This window comes from Panicum virgatum, chromosome 8N (genome assembly GCF_016808335.1).
Source record: "Panicum virgatum strain AP13 chromosome 8N, P.virgatum_v5, whole genome shotgun sequence".
NCBI lineage: Eukaryota > Viridiplantae > Streptophyta > Magnoliopsida > Poales > Poaceae > Panicum > Panicum virgatum.
Genome location: NC_053152.1, coordinates 47850708 through 47866880, shown reverse-complemented (window position 1 = coordinate 47866880; position 16173 = coordinate 47850708). Strand labels below are relative to the sequence as shown.

General features: G+C 50.3%; 1 protein-coding gene across 1 annotated transcript; it reads left to right on the top strand.

The window, feature by feature from the left end:
- The first annotated feature begins 7404 nt into the window (after positions 1-7404).
- Positions 7405-9169, top strand: LOC120685179 (1-aminocyclopropane-1-carboxylate oxidase 1-like). Its single transcript, XM_039967002.1, has 4 exons — positions 7405-7518; positions 7663-7874; positions 7997-8246; positions 8972-9169. The coding sequence occupies exons 1-4, from the start codon at positions 7411-7413 to the stop codon at positions 9167-9169; spliced, it is 768 nt and encodes a 255-aa protein (XP_039822936.1). The 5' UTR covers positions 7405-7410.
- Positions 9170-16173: the final 7004 nt, after the last annotated feature.

Here is a 16173-nt window from a genome sequence, read left to right as displayed (position 1 = left end):
CATAACAAAAAGAATAAAAGAAAAACTATCCTTAACCCCCCTCTCTCTGACCCGTGGGCCCCACTTGGCGGTGGCACAGAGAGAAAAGAGAGGGGGGCTCCCCTGCTCTGCCTGCCTCGGCCGCGCGCCGGCGGCGCGCCTGCGCGAGCGCAGCGGCCCTGGGCCGGCCGGCCGGCGAGGCAAGCAGGGCAGGGCGCCGGCCCGAGCGGTGGCGGCGGTGGCTTGCGAGTGGCGCCGCACAGGATGGGGCAGGGCGCACGCGGGGCGGCACCCAATGGCATGGCGGCGGCCATGGCGAAGCAGGGGCGCGCGGCGTTCTCGCCGGCGCGGGACACGGTGGCGGCGCAGCGGGTTGGGTCGACGACCAGGGCCCCCAGGTGGCTCCGGGGCGCGCGGTAACGGCCCGTGGCCCCGCACAGGGGCGGCCCGCGGCGTGCGCCCGCGGTGGCGGCATGGCCACCACGGCGGCGCGGCTGTGCCCCGGCGAGGGCGGTGCCGGAAGGGAGGTGAAAAAGGAACGGGGAGGAAGAGGAGGTCGCGGCCGAGCTCACCACGGCTTGAATCGGGCGGAGGTGGACCGGAGGATGGAGATCGACGGAGGGGCGGAGCTCTGGCGCGGCGGGGCAATGGCGGCCGGTGACGCAGGCGCTCTGGAGGTCGATTCGGCCCGGGGTTGGCTCGAACGAGCTCGGGAACGGGTGGAAGAGGCAAAGGGCGAAGCCAGGGAAGCTCTGGCGCGAAGGATCGAGGCGGGGTGGCGAGGATGGCCGACGGCGACGCCGGCGATGGCCTGAGCTCGAGCTCGGCTCGGCGTGAACGCGAGGAAAGAGGGGAAATGGTTCGGATAGGGACGGCACTGGGAGTGGATAAGACGCCTCACGGGGAACGAGGTTCGCCGCGACGGCCGACGCGTGGCGTCGCCGGCGCGTCGCCGATCGCGGCATGGCCGCGCACAGTGGTGAAACAGGGAAGCACAGGGACCAATTTGAGGGATTTTTAGCCAACTTTGACCGTCCCAAGCTCCAAATTTTACATTGGAACATGAAATTTGGCCAAAATAGAAGTTGTAGAGGACGATAAGATCTACAACTTTGTTTTTGGGCACAAGTTGATTTGAAGATCGGATTAGAGACAAAAACACGATCGAACCCGGCTAAAACGATGTTTACCGTGTGAACTTGATTAACGCTAATGACAAGATTAAACTCCTAATTAGCAAATCTAAGCTCATGATTAGCGCTCAGTAACACTGGGGTGTTACAACACACATCCAAGAATACCTCCAAGCCATCCAAGAGGATAGAGTTCAAATCTTTAGTCCTTAGCACAAACTTTGTGAGTGTTAGTGCAAGGTTAGCTCTTGAGTGAGTGATCAAGCAAGGTTTAGATCCTTGTGCTATGGTTCTAGAGTGAACCATCCATGTATCTTGGTGCGCCGGCCATCCTTGGAGCCTTGGTGGCTCGCCGGCAAGTCAACGACCCTCCGGCTTGGTGTGGAGCGGCGTCGACGTCATTGTGCGGGGGACGGAGACCCCTCCTTCGTGGGCAATCTCCCTTAGTGAAGATCGGGATCAAGGTGACCGTGATTGTGTTCACGGAAGAGACTTGATTGTCGGGAAGCGATACTCTTCGTGAGTGCTTCAACAACGTGGACGTAGGGGCGCCTTTGTGGCAAACCGAACCACGGGATATATCCTCGTGTCGAGAGTTCGCTTCCTCTCATCCTTCTTTTTTAGCTTCCGCATTTCTTATTGCAACTTGTGTGCCTTTACTTTCTTAGTATAGTATCTTGCGGGGATTGGCTATAGGTTGCAAAACTCTTTTGGGATGAGGGTTTCACACTAAGGTGAACCGTAGTTGCATATCTAGATAGCTTGTTTTAGTTTAAGTTTTGTGCAAACTAGTTGGAGCCAAATGTTAAGATTTTAAGAGTGCCTAATTCACCCCTCCCCTCTTAGCCTAGAGCACCCGATCGCTTTCAGCTCGGCGTGCAGACAGTTGTCCTGGAGGAGGACGAGGCCGTTGTAGTGGTCGGCGACGTTGTAGCAGCAGCCGCCGAAGCGGCGGCGATGCGGCGGCTCGGCGTCGACGAAGCTGAACGCGCCGTCGATCCGGGGCCTGGCGCCGCCGCCGGGCGGGCGAAGAAGTGCGACGGCGCGTTTTCGACGTAGTTGGCGAAAAAGCCGCACACCGAGTGCGGGAGGAGGTGCGGCGAGGCGGCGCCACGCCTGGCAGACGCACCGTGACGCCGCGAGGCTGCGCGCCGGGAGGCGGCCGAGGACGGCCGCGAGCACGTCGCCGGGCAGACCCGCCGCCGCCGCGGTCTCCATGGAGATCCGGCGCAAGCGCAAGTGCAGCTCGATGGTTTTTTTTATCAATGGTTCACAAATCCGAGCCGGCCGGAATTAAAGCCGATCGAGGTCGATTCTTGCTTGGTTTTCAGAGTTCTTTTCTTTTTTCAGTCAGGTTTCTGTCCGACAAGGATTCGTTGTTCGCTGCCATGTCAGGAAACACAGAAAAAGAGATAAACACAGTCCTCCCCTGTCTCCCACGTCTGCCATATCAGAGGAATCATGCCAAAGAAGAAACTGGGCAATCACGCAGAGCACTTGACATAAAAATTGCACCATTTTTCTTTTCAGAAACAGTGGCAATATGCACTTATTTAGTATTATCTCCTTGAAAAACGTTAGACAATTTTGTACATATATGGATTTGAGAAACAGTATATATGTTGCATCTTACCTGCTTGTTTCTTTCTAAAAACATGGACGCTTAACATTTCAATCCAACACCGGGCTAAGATGGAGTGGACAAAAATAGTTAAGATGCATGGCCAATCATGCTGAAAAGTAACTTAGCAAGAACATCAGAATGTCAATTTGTCATCTTAATTACCACATACTTCTGAGCAAAATAGTCCGAAATCAGTTGGACGTCGATTATTAGCATTGGGAAAGAGCAGAGCATCTCCAAGAGTTCTTAAAAAATACTTTCCAAATCTTGTTGTTTGCCAACTCCCAAAATAGATATGGGGAGGCAAAAAAAAATCCATCTCGAATAATTTTCTATTTTTACTCCTAATAAAAAAAGATAAGTTTGTGGCTCCATAAGGAAAATTCCGCGAGAAACGTCATTGGGGAGGGCGATCGGGAGCCGCGAGGAGTGCGTATTTTTACGCATAAGAGAGCCCAATTTACCAATTGTTAGGAGATGAGGAACTAGAATGGGAAACTATCGGAGAGTGTTTTTTTATCTTTTTCTAAAAAAAATAAGGATGAAGAAGAGAAATAGAAAACTCTTGGAGATGCTCAATTGAGGAAAACAGCTAGCTAGTGGCGTTAGACAAGACCTTCCTTTGAGACGTCATGTATTGTTCCACATTATTGTTATGGTTTATCTTTTGTACTTACGTGCAGTTGGAGCCTTGTGCTTGTGTGAGCACCTGCTGCTTTTGTTATGTCAGATCATTTAAACATTCATACAATTTCCTATAGGTTGCAAACCATTTGCCAAAACGCCCGCGAGTATGTAATTAACTTGGGATGCCCATATTCTTTTTGTTGATCAAATACCAGAATTAAGGTAGTTCTGTGGCGGTTAAGGGACTTTACGGACTGTGTCGATCTGTGATGAGTTAGGAGAAACGTCGTGCATGTTAATACATAGATTTGAAATTGTCCCAGAAAAAACACTTTGCGATGGTTTTTCAATGAACTTTGATGCAGTGATTGTGTATAATTTTTGCCCCTATGTATTCTTTTGTGGAATGAAATACAAACCTTCACTGACTGTGTCGATCTGACTGGGTAAACTAAAATGATCCGTCCAGCCAATCAAACTTGATTAGTGCAATTGGATGTTTTACACACCTATATATAGATGCCACAAAATTTTATTACAACTGTTGCAATCGAGATATTGTTGAATTTTTTTGTGTATTTTTGTCTCCCATATTGATGGCTGGAAATCAAGAGGACCTTCTCCCCGGCCACATCCACCAACGCATGTCGCCTTACTTATGAGTGCCAATGGAAAATTCAACTGAAGAAATGGCTGCCAATTATTTTTCTTGACCTCCTTGCACTACAAGAAAACTAATCATTCGTCCATGAGCGTCAGTACCGGTCACATTTAGGACCGGTACTAAATGGTCTCGAGAGTGCGTTTAGTACCGGTTCTAAATTTTAACACCCCTGATGTCATTTAGTACCGGACCATAACACCACCTGGTACTAAAAGTCATCTTTAGTACCGGTTGGTGTTTTGGCCCGGTACTAAAATGGCACAGCCATTTAGTACCGGTCAATGACACCGAGTGGTACTAAAGGGTAACATTTAGTACCGGTTGGCTTCTTGGCCCAGTACTAAATAGGCCTCCATGGCTTATTTGAAAGGAAAGCATCTCGCACGCAGTCCGATGTGATGCATAGGTGGTATGGCAAAGGAAGTTACATGTGAGGCCTGAGGTCATGAGTCAAATCCTCACAACTGCATTTATTTTTTATTCTTTGGGTGGTGGATTTAGTACCGGTTACTGCGACCGGTACTAAAGTATCCTGCATTTAGTACCGGCCAGCTGGTACCGGTTGCTTCAACCGGTACAAATAAAGCCTAGTGATCAGTACAAATAGCCAATTTTCTGGCTGTGTTGGTCTTCAAAAGATCAAACTGGCTAGATTCATTGTACAAAACGAGCATGATCTGATTATAACCCTTGGACATGCATAGTCCTTATTACAATTTACAAATAATGGCCATACATCAAATGCTACATGATGGTGAAGTTGCCGGCCAGGCCTTAACGTATCTGTTGGTCAAGCCCCCTCCCGTCAAAATAAAAAAATATATAATTTCTAAAGAGCACACCTATCCGTGCAGGCAGGTGGACGGATTGATAATTAAGAATTAGTTAAAGAGACTAAGCGAGACCATGATACATGTCTCAATAAATTAATCCTTCAAGTCTCTCCACTACTCCATGCTAAGTGATTTTGCAGGTAAATACGAATAAAAACTGTATCTACACATGGATTATAAAACCATGCGGTAGCTATCACACCCGGTTTAAGAAAGAAACCGAATACAAATTTATTTATTAGCTTAAGATTAAGACATTCGGTCATGTAATCAAGTCATTAATACTCTCTCTCGTTATGGCATTGCGATGGTATACATTTATTTAAGTCTATGTATGTGTGTAAACTCGATCCTGAAGCACATATGAGATGCATTCGGTTTCTTTCTTAAACCGGGTGTGACAGTAGCGAGAAAAAACCTTGAATGAATAAGCGATAAAAGTTGAGCAGCTATGAAACAACTATTAGAAACAATTAATGAGAAGGAAAACCGACCGATCCTCGAAGTTACTCTAGAATTATTAGGTACTACGGACCATGTGAAAGGAATCGGGTGCTCTAGCCTAAGAGAGGGAGGGGGTGAATTAGGTACTAATAAAAAATTAGACCTATGGCTCCAACTAGTTTGCACAAAACTTAAACTAAAACATGCTATCTAGATGTGCAACTAGGTTGTTCTAGTGTGAAACCCCTATCCCAAAAGAGTTTAGCAACCTATAGCCTTTCCTATCAAGAACTATTCTATGAAAGTAAAGGCACACAAATTGCTAGTATATAATGCGGAAGCTTAAAGAGCGGGAAAGGAGATAGCAAACTCTTGACGCGGGTGTTTATCCCGTGGTTCGGTTAGCCACAAAGGCACACCTACATCCACGTTGTTGTAGCACTCACTAAGAGTATTGCTACTCGGTCATCAAGTCTCTTCCGTGAACACAATCACGGTCACCTTGGCCCCGGGTTCCACTAAGGAGCTTCTCCACAAAGGATGGGGGTCTCCACGTCCCCCGCACAAAGATGTCGTCGCCGCTCCACACTAAGTCGGAGGGTCGATGACGTTGCCGGCGAGCTTCACGCTCCAAGGTGCTGGCGCACCAAGCTCTTGTTTTGGTTCGCTAATGAACCACAGCACAAAGGCTTGAAGCCTTGCAATCTCACTCACTAAGAGCTAATCCTTTACACAACACTCTCAAAGTGTGCTAAGGGCTAAGGATATGATCTTGATGCTTTTGTATGGCTTGGAGATGTTCTTGGGTGTGTGTGGGATGTCCAGCAACTCCAGCAAACTTCAAATGGCCGGGGTGAGGCGTATATATAGGCCACCAAGTCTTGTAGCCGTTGCTCCAACGGTAAGCAGAAAATCTGTGTATCACCGGAAGAACCGATGCCTCTGGCTGAGGTAGCGTCGGTTCTTCCGGTCACTCATAAGACACGAAATAGCCGTTGAGCTTCTGACTGCTGACAGTGACCACTGGTTGAACCGATGGTATGCACCGATGCTTCATCGGTTCAACCGGTGCTGAAGGATCTTCTCCTGACAGCTGACGTCATTGCACCGATGGTATACTCCGATGCACCGTCGGTTGAACTGGTGCTGAAGAAACTTTTCCTGGGCACTTGACATCGTCTCTGGTACACAGTACGTCCAATGCACCGATGTCCTTTCTTGGACCATCGGTTCAACCGGTGCCTATAGGCTGACTTGGCTTTGATTTCCTCCTGCACCAAACATCATGGCGTCGGTTCTTCCGACTACCATCGGATGCACCCCCGTAGGGGCAGCCCTTCGGGCCTTGCTATGCATATCTTCTCTTTCTCTTTGTCATCACTTGAATCTAAAAGCCTGAGAATGGTCATCTTAACAATCATGTTAGTCCAAGTGTTGTGTTGTTATTCGATCACCAAAATCACTCGAAATGGCATAAATGGTGCCATGTTCGTTACACCATGGATGAAGCTTAAATTGAGCACCACTTATATGAACCTTTCCGTCCCCACACAAACCAACGTATGTTACATATATATGTTGCAGCTTTGATGATGCATACATGTAGACACAGAAGTTGAATAATAAACTAGACAGGGCAAAGTTGTTTTCATGACCTGGATTAATGCTTGGTTTAGTTTTTCATGGTCAAGGTAGCTATACATAGTGAAAATGATGTTTATGAGCCACTTATGAAAGAAACAGAAACTAACTAATTATGCCTATGCTTTGGAAGAGAGTCGCAACAGAAAAGGGCAAGTTGCATTGACGACATGTCAGCTAGCTGGCTGGCCCTGGATAGCCAGAGAAAAAAAAATCTGATGCACCGGCCGGCAAAAGTTGCGTAGTTTATTTGCCTTGTAACTTAGTATAAAGTAGTAATCCTAGCCTGCTGCAGCTAGCTTTTCCGAAACATAAATAAAGAAAAAAAAAGGTCGCATGGCAACTGCCAACTATATAAATAGAACCTGAACCACACGAAGTACTTCATAGTACACCACAAGCCACAGAGAGCACATTATTAGTCAGCCAATAGCTAGCTAGCATCGATCACTAATAAGTCATCAAATGGAGATCCCTGTGATCGATCTCAAGGGTCTCGCCGGCGACGAGTCCTCTAGGTCACGGACCATGGCGCAGATCCACGAGGCCTGCAAGGATTGGGGCTTCTTCTGGGTATAACAATTATTAATAAGCAAGAGCAAAAATCCTCCCACTGCATTTACAAACTTAACGAGCTTAATTAATTATCTAGAGATTAGGCAAAGAATTATCCATCCCTGATGATGCGATCTATCCGAACTAATGATATGTATGCAGTTGGAGAACCACGGCGTGGACGCAGCCGTCATGGAGGACGTGAAGCGCTTCGTGCTCGGCCACTACGAGGAGCACCTCGAGGCCAAGTTCCACGCCTCCCACCTCGCCGGGAACCTGGACGCCGCGCAGGTCGACTGGGAGGCCGCCTACAGCATCCACCACCGCCCCGAGACCAACATCGCCGACTTCACGGAGATCTCGCCGGCGACTCGGTACGCCGCCGTCGTTTATATTACTCGATCGTCACGTCAATGGCCATGCACACACTGCTACCTAGCTCGCCGTCGATCAGCAGCTGATGACACGTCTGACGCCGCCCCTCTGATGCGCGCAGCGAGCTGCTGGACGCGTACATCGCCCAGACGGTGGCGCTGGCGGAGCTGCTCGCCGAGTGCATGAGCCTCAACCTGGGCCTCGCCGCCGGCCACATCCGGGCCGCGCTGGCGCCGCCCGCCGTGGGGACCAAGTTCGCCATGTACCCGGCGTGCCCGCGCCCGGAGCTGGTGTGGGGCCTCCGCGCGCACACCGACGCCGGCGGCATCGTCATCATGCTGCAGCTCAGAAACACGGATACGGCAGGGAAGGTGAGTATCCCGTGTCGGATACGTATGCGATACGGCCGGGATACGGTCGGGATATGTATCCATAGCGTGTCTGCGTATCTCTTCTTATTTGGGCTGGAAACTCACGAACGGAAACGTTTCGGCCCAGTCGACTCGATACGGCCCAGCCCAACTGGCTGACTCCCCCACGCGGCGTCCAGATCCGCCGCCCGACGGCGACCAGCCTCCGCCCTCGCTGGTGACGAGGAGCCCCGCGACGGCAACGAAGAGCTGCACCCGGCCTCTAGCAACGAGCCCCCCGACGGCGACGAAGAGCTGCGCCTGGAGATGGGGAGGACAAGCCACGGCCGCCGGAGATGGGGAGGATGAGCTGCGGTTGCCGAGATTTGCCGCCGGGGAAGGGGGAGCGAGAGAGAGGCATGGGCCAGCGCCGCCAGAGCGCGCCGCTGGACGGGCAGTCGCGGCCTCCGGCCGGGCCGCCACGGCCGCCAGAGATGGGGAGGACGTGCCGCAGCCGCCGGAGATGGGGAGGATGAGCTGCGGCCGCCGGGATCTGCCGCGAGAGAGAGGCACGGGAATAGGAACTGGAAGGTCGTGGAAGCCTGGAAGGAGACGAACGGTGGAAAGGATAATGTTTGGTTCTTTTTCGTTTTGCCCCTCTCATTTTTTAATAATTATAGAATATATTAATATATGAATTTGTGATGCATTTTAGTCCCTAAAACTTCTATTTTCTCATATTATAGTCCCTGCAACTTCTATTTCCTCACATTCTTGTGACCGCCGAGCTTCCATTCTTTCATCCTTGTGTCTCCTCCCCTTTTTTTCTCTTTCCCACGGAGCGGCTGCCCGAGCGGAGCTGGCCAGAGGAGGTAGCGTCGGTGCCGGCGCGGGCCCTCTCACCGGCGCGCGCGTCCACCGGAGTGTGGGCGCGTCACCGTTGAGGGGCTCCTCGTCGGTGCTTTACCGCGCGTGGGCGAAACCCGCGGCGGTGCTCTTCCGTGCGAGCTCACGGCTCGGCCGGGGTCGTCTGCGGCGGCGGACTAGAGCTCCAAGGCTTGCCGCGGAGGCCGAATCAGAGAAAGCAAGGTAGGCTCCTACCCATCCGCCGTTTCTCTTCACTGTTCTAGGGTTAGGGTTTAGCTTTTCTGATCCGAGATCGGTATTTCTTTGATTGTTTTGATTCGAAGATGAATCCTTCTTTCTCATACTCGATCTACACACTAGATCGGCTCTGGAACCATTGTTAGATCAAATGGAACTTCTAGTAGTAGATCGATCGGGTTAACTCACTTTCTGTTAGGGAAAACTATTGCTCGTAGCCCGTACAACCTCCATGGCGCAGTCGTGTACGGAGAGGCATTGCAGTGGCGATGCCATGGTCATTGGGACGTAGAGGTTGACGAGGTGGCGCCGGAGTTGGAGAAGAGGTCGTGGACGGCGACGTCGCGGGCACCGGCGTCGTGGTGCAGTGGCGATGCTTGGTGGAGCTTACCGTCGCTCATAGCCCCTTCTCTGATCGGTCTAGGGTTTTGGACGGTAGGAATAGTGGCTGCGGTGAACTTCATGTCTCGAGCCAATGATCCCACCTCTCTCTTTTATACGGCACTGCGCGACGGGGCCCACCAGCCGTGTTGGGCTGGGCGTCCCCGATCAGGACGTGAGTCAAGGGGTCCGAGAGGGCCGTTGGGCCAGACTCGAATGAGATCAACCTAACACATACATCAAAGGAACCAAAAAGCAAAAAAAAAATGAAGAACCATCAAAGGTTCAGAAGTGGCTAAACTCCCATTAGGCAGGGTGTGTCTACAAATGATTCGTATGGTCCCCGATTATAACAGCCCGGATCTAACACACCTAGATCCTGAACCTTTCCGGTGTCCAAATGACAGGCCACCCCTGAATTGCCCATGCCCAAGAAGACTACTTCCTTGTACGGATGAAATCCAAGGAAGGTAACACGCTGGTACCTAGCATGATAATAATGATAATCGTTCTCATCATCTGCAGGGTCGATGATGCCATCGTCATCCGATGCTTCTCCATCTTCAGTCTCACTCTCACCATGGCAAGCACCACCAGTACTGATCGTATGAGCAATCGTCCAGGGAGGACCATCGTATCTCATCTGCCAATAGTCTGGGTTAACCACATTGCAGCGATGCTTCAGTACCCACTCCGTCTTCTTGTTACCATCTGATGATTCGTCGAGGATCCAAACATGAAGCCGGACCATGTCGGCGTCAAGAGCTCCAAAGCATACCCCGTTTCCTGATCTCCCTATAAATGACTTTGCACCTTGCTGACACTGCCAAGTCTATCGGGGACTTGATCAATTGGTACTTATTAGCAGACAAGGACAGCCTGCACGAACCAAGGAGAAAGTTGACACTTCAATTATCAATGCAACTGATACAAGGAAATCAACGTTCCTTCGTTTGAAATTATAGGCCGTCGTTTTGACATTTCTAAGTGTATAATTTTTACTATGTACCTAGATATAGTGTATATCAGGTGCATATAAATAAAAAACTATGTATCTAGAAATAATAATAATAATCTATAATTTATAACGGATGATCGATGGCAAAAAAAAGAAAAAGGTAAGATCACCTCTGATGTTTACCTAGAGACGTATTCACCGCGGCAATTCATGTAAAGTGCTCCTTGCCAATAGGCGGCGCTGGAGCGCCACCGGGCATCGTATTCATTCCAGGAATGCAGCAGCAAGTCGGCGACTGTCCCTGCCGCCTCGCCTTCCCCGATGAACACCTTCTCCTCCCACCGCATGGTCGTCGAAGAGAACACGTGCCACGTCCACGTCGCCGGCGGCTATTCCATCGTCCGCCATGCGCCGTCGTCGTCGCCGTCCTTCTTCTTCTTCTTCACCGGCTGCTGCTTCTCCATCAGCTTGCGTGGGCAGTGCGGCGAGGTGCGCCAGCAGCACCTCCCAGTGCGGCGACACGGCGGGGTCGAACGCGACGAACGCGCGGGGCTTCCAGTGCTCGAAGTTGGAGCGCGGCAGGCGCGCCCACCGCCGCGTCGCGGGGTTGCACAGGTACAGCGCCTTCTCGCCGCCGATGCGGTGGTCGCCGCTGTGGAGGACGAGGCCGTTGCAGTGGTCGAGGACGTTGTACTCGTACGGCTTCTCGCGCGCGATGAAGCTGAACGCGCCGTCGATGGCGGTCTGGGCGGCGCCGCCGTCCGCCGGCGGCTTCGGGCGGGCGAAGAAGTGCGGCCTGAAGTGGTCGATGTAGTTGACGAAGAGGCCGGCCACCGAGTGCGGGAGCAGCAGCCGGCGCTCGCCGACGAGGTCGCGCCATGCCCTGCAGACGAGCTGCGACGCCGCGAGGCTGCGCACCGGGAGCCGGCCCAGGATGTCCTCGAGCACGTCGTCAGGTAGAGCCGCCGCCGCCGCCACCACCGTGTCCGTCGCCATGGACGACGACGCAGGCTGCGGCGGGCCGGGGGATCAGCGCGACGCGACGCGGCTTGGGTAATCGTATATATAGGAGTATTGTAGTTTGCCGTGTGGAGAGCAATCCGGATTCTACAGAACTTCCTTTAGCTTGCCGGCCGTGTGGAGATCAAACACAGTTCACAAAGTTACCAAATTTGTGTTAAGAATATGTATATCACGGCATCGGAAACTACAAAAAATCTGTTGATCCATGATAATTAAATTTCGTCACAGATCACTAAAAAACCGTCATAAAACAGTATCTATGACGATCTCAAATTGTGTCATGTATTGAGCATCACAGATCACACCTCGTGACGTTCCTTAAAATTTTGTCATGGATTGTTTGATCCATGACGTTTTGAAACCGTCGTAGAATGTTCCCGGGCGCCCAAAGCCCAACCCAAGCCTGTTTTTTATGACGAAAATAAACGTCACGAACAGTATAATTTTCGTCACAGATTGAATTGTCATGTCACATGTTGATGACATGGAGGATGACGTGGCTGTTGACTTGGCGATGGCGTGGATAGCAATGATGACATGTAAATTGACGTGGTCAATAACATGGCTGCTGACATAGCAGGTGACATGACGAATGACATCAGCAGCACAGCCCATGAGTGGATGGGCCCAATTCAGAGTGGGCCACCAATTGGGCCTGATTTTCAACCCTTTTATTAGAATAGTCATTATAGCCCAGAATGCATACCAAAATTGTCGGACCATTTACCACAGCATCAAATGAAATACAATATCTCGTATTTACATTGAGAAGCACCTCAAAATTTACATGCAAGTTACATTCATCTTGCATCAAAAGCAACACTAGAAACAAAAATAGCAAAAATTTCAGCATTTGCCTTCAAATTTCCAATCTCTTCTCACTGTTTGTTCCTTGTTCCATTTCATCCTAACATGAAAAGAGCATATTGCCAAATATTAATCAAAGGACAATATTTGTGATGAAAACTACTGAAACAAAGTAGCCGATTCCGGTAGTGTGGCAGGAGAGCTGATTGTTATATTAAAAAGAGGAAAAGCCCGGACAGGGGGAAAAAAGGTTTTATACCCTGCATGCCACTGTGAATGCACACCACAATGCAAAAAAGGTAGATCTTGAACAAAAATGTTCCAAGACAATGGCAACTCAGTATTAAAAACAGGAGTATAGGGTTCCATCCAACAGGCTTAATCAAATTGAAGGATCAGAGGACAAGCAAGCTAATTGATCAAACCAAGAGTCAAACAAAAATGTTCCAGTAGCAGTGTAGCACGCCGCACATATATGCTAGCTAATAATCATCAATCAAGCAGGGCGTATACACAAATGCTTCACGTTCACCACGATTGTAGGTGCCTCCCATGTGTATGGATCCTAAATATTGAACCTTAGCTGTTCAAACTACAAGCCATGGCTGCGTACCCTCCGTGACACAGGAAGATAACCTCCTTGTATGGATGAAATCCGAGGAAGGCGACACACCAACCGGAAGTCTTTTCATCATCTGAAGCGTCGGCGATGCAGTCGCCATCGTCGTCCGAGTTCCAGCTAGCATCTTGTTGCACGGACACCTCTTGGTGATCCAAGATCCAGAGGGCGCATTGTATTTCAGGTCAGCTCATGCAACCACCAAGAGTGTGTCTTGAGTTTACTATGATGCCTTGACACGCACCCTGTCTGATCATCACTGGATTCACTAAGGACCCAAACCCGAAGGCTGTCCATAGGATCAATATAGCTGCAAAGTACACCCCCCTTTCTCCGATCTCCCTAGAAAAGACCGTACACCGTTCTTGCACTCAGCGAGGTCTATCGGCGACTTGATCACTCTGTACTTACCATCCTCCAAGGAAAACCTATAAAACCACATACATCCATGGATCAAGAAGGTACCAAGAAAACTATATGATTTTTTTTTCACGACCGTGCCTGAGCACGTGAAAAAAAATAGTTTCAAGAAAATTTGCAACATGTATGTTTTTGTTGGAAGAGTGGATTCTCAGCAATTTAGGTTTGGCAATTTATAAAAAGTCCTTGAAACAAATTCACCACTGCAATGTATGTAGAGTGCTCTCTGCCAGTAGGCGGCGTAGCGCCATCGATCGGGCTCCAACTGGTAGCCCAACGAATTCAGCAACGACACCAGGTCCCCTACCGTCCCCGCCGCCTCGCCGTCCCGGACGAACACCTTCTCCTCCCACCTCCGGGTCGCCGATGAGAACTCCTGCCACGCCAACGCCGCCAGCGGCCACTGATCCATCAGCTGGCAGCAAGCATCGTCATTCTCATCCGGCTCGACGAGGGGCTCGGTCTCCAGCAGCACCTTGTAGTGCGCCGGCGACGCGGCAGTGTCGAAGCAAGGAATGCACGGCAAAGGCCACTAGTCGGGGGGCTCCCGTCAAGGGTTCAAACCCTGGGTACCGCACCTAATTAAGCTTTAGGGGTTTTCCTTAAAGTATTTCTATAAAAAAACGCACGGCGTCCCAACGAGAGGAGCCGGGGAACGGAGGCGCGTGTAACGAACATGGCACCATTGATGCCATTTCGAGTGATTTTAGTGATCAAATGACAACACAACACTTGGACTAATATGATTGTTAAGATAATCATTCTCAGGCTTTTAGGTTCAAGTGATGACAAAGAGAAAGAGAAGATAGGCGTAGCAAGGCCCGATGGACTGCCCCTACGGGGGTTCCGCTACCCGGTTAGCGGACGGGGGTCGAGGGGGAGCCGCCCCTCGCGGGTCTCAGGGCAGCGCCCTGAAAGCTCTTCGATTCAGGAGCACCGGAAGAACCGACGCCAGGGCATCGGAGCATCCGATGGTAGTCGGAAGAACCGACGCCTTGATACTTTGGTGCAGAAGGGAATCGAAGCCAAGTCAGCCTATAGGCACCGGTTGAACCGACGGTCTAAAATAGGGCATCGGTGCAATGGCCGTCCTTTGTACCAGAGACGATGTCAAGTGCCCAGAAGAAGTTTCTTCAGCACCGGTTCAACCGACGGTGCATCGGTGCATACCACCGGTGTAATGACGTCAGCGTCCAGGAGAAGATTCCTTCAGCACCGGTTGAACCGGTGAGGCATCGGTGCAAAGCATCGGTTCAACCGGTGGTCTCTGCGTCAGCCATCAGGAGTCCAACGGCTACTTCGTGTTATGAGTGACCGGATGAACCGACGCTACCCTGCCAAGAGGCATCGGTTCTTCCGGTGGTACGCAGATTTTCAGCTAACCGTTGGAGCAACGGCTACAAGACTTGGTGGCCTATATATACGCCTCACCCCGGCCATTTGAAGATTGCTGGAGTTGCTGGACATCCCACACACACCCAAGAACATCTCCAAGCCATACAAAAGCATCAAGATCATATCCTTAGCCCTTAGCACACTTTGAGAGTGTTGTGTAAAGGATTAGCTCTTAGTGAGTGAGTTTGCAAGGCTTAGAGCCTTTGTGCTGTGGTTCATTAGTGAACCAAAACAAGAGCTTGGTGCGCCGGCACCTTGGAGCGTGGAGCTCGCCGGCAACGTCATCGACCCTCCGACTTGGTGTGGAGCGGCGACGACACCTTTGTGCGGGGGACGTGGAGACCCCCATCCTTTGTGGAGAAGCTCCTTAGTGGAACCCGGGGTCAAGGTGACCGTGATTGTGTTCACGGAAGAGACTTGGTGGCCGAGTAGCAATACTCTTAGTGAGTGCTACAACAACGTGGATGTAGGTGTGCCTTTGTGGCTAACCGAACCACGGGATAAACACCCGAACATGGCATCTAGAACAATGCGGGTGTTTATCAAACTCTTGACGCGGGTGTTTATCCCCCTCGACCCCCGTCCGCTAACCGGGTAGCGGAACCCCCGTAGGGGCAGTCCATCGGGCCTTGCTACGCCTATCTTCTCTTTCTCTTTGTCATCACTTGAACCTAAAAGCCTGAGAATGATTATCTTAACAATCATATTAGTCCAAGTGTTGTGTTGTCATTTGATCACCAAAATCACTCGAAATGGCATCAATGGTGCCATGTTCGTTACAATCTCCCCCTTTTTGGTGATTGATGACAACACAATCAAAACAAGCATAATTTGCATAAAATTGACAAATTTAACAACTTGATACCAATTGAAATTAATTGAAAACCGCTTACGCTTGCTTGGATGTTTACCACCATCCAATGACGACTTGGCCTCCCCCTAAAACCATGATTCCCCCTTTGAACCTCCCCTTATGTTGATACTTCTCCATCATGACTTGATTCACTTAGGTATTTCTCCCCCTTTGGGATATACTTCTTTTTCTTGAGAAAAATACCTTGCTTTGATCCACATTTCTCCCCCTTTGGAATCAAATCACCTAAAAGGTCTTGTTCCTAAAAACAAGGTCTTGCAAAACAATATAGCTCAAGAGAAGATTAGTAGCCTAGGGAGTTAGTTTATGATTCATGATCCAATTGTATGATATCAATGAAGATACCAATTGAAAACTATACTATGGT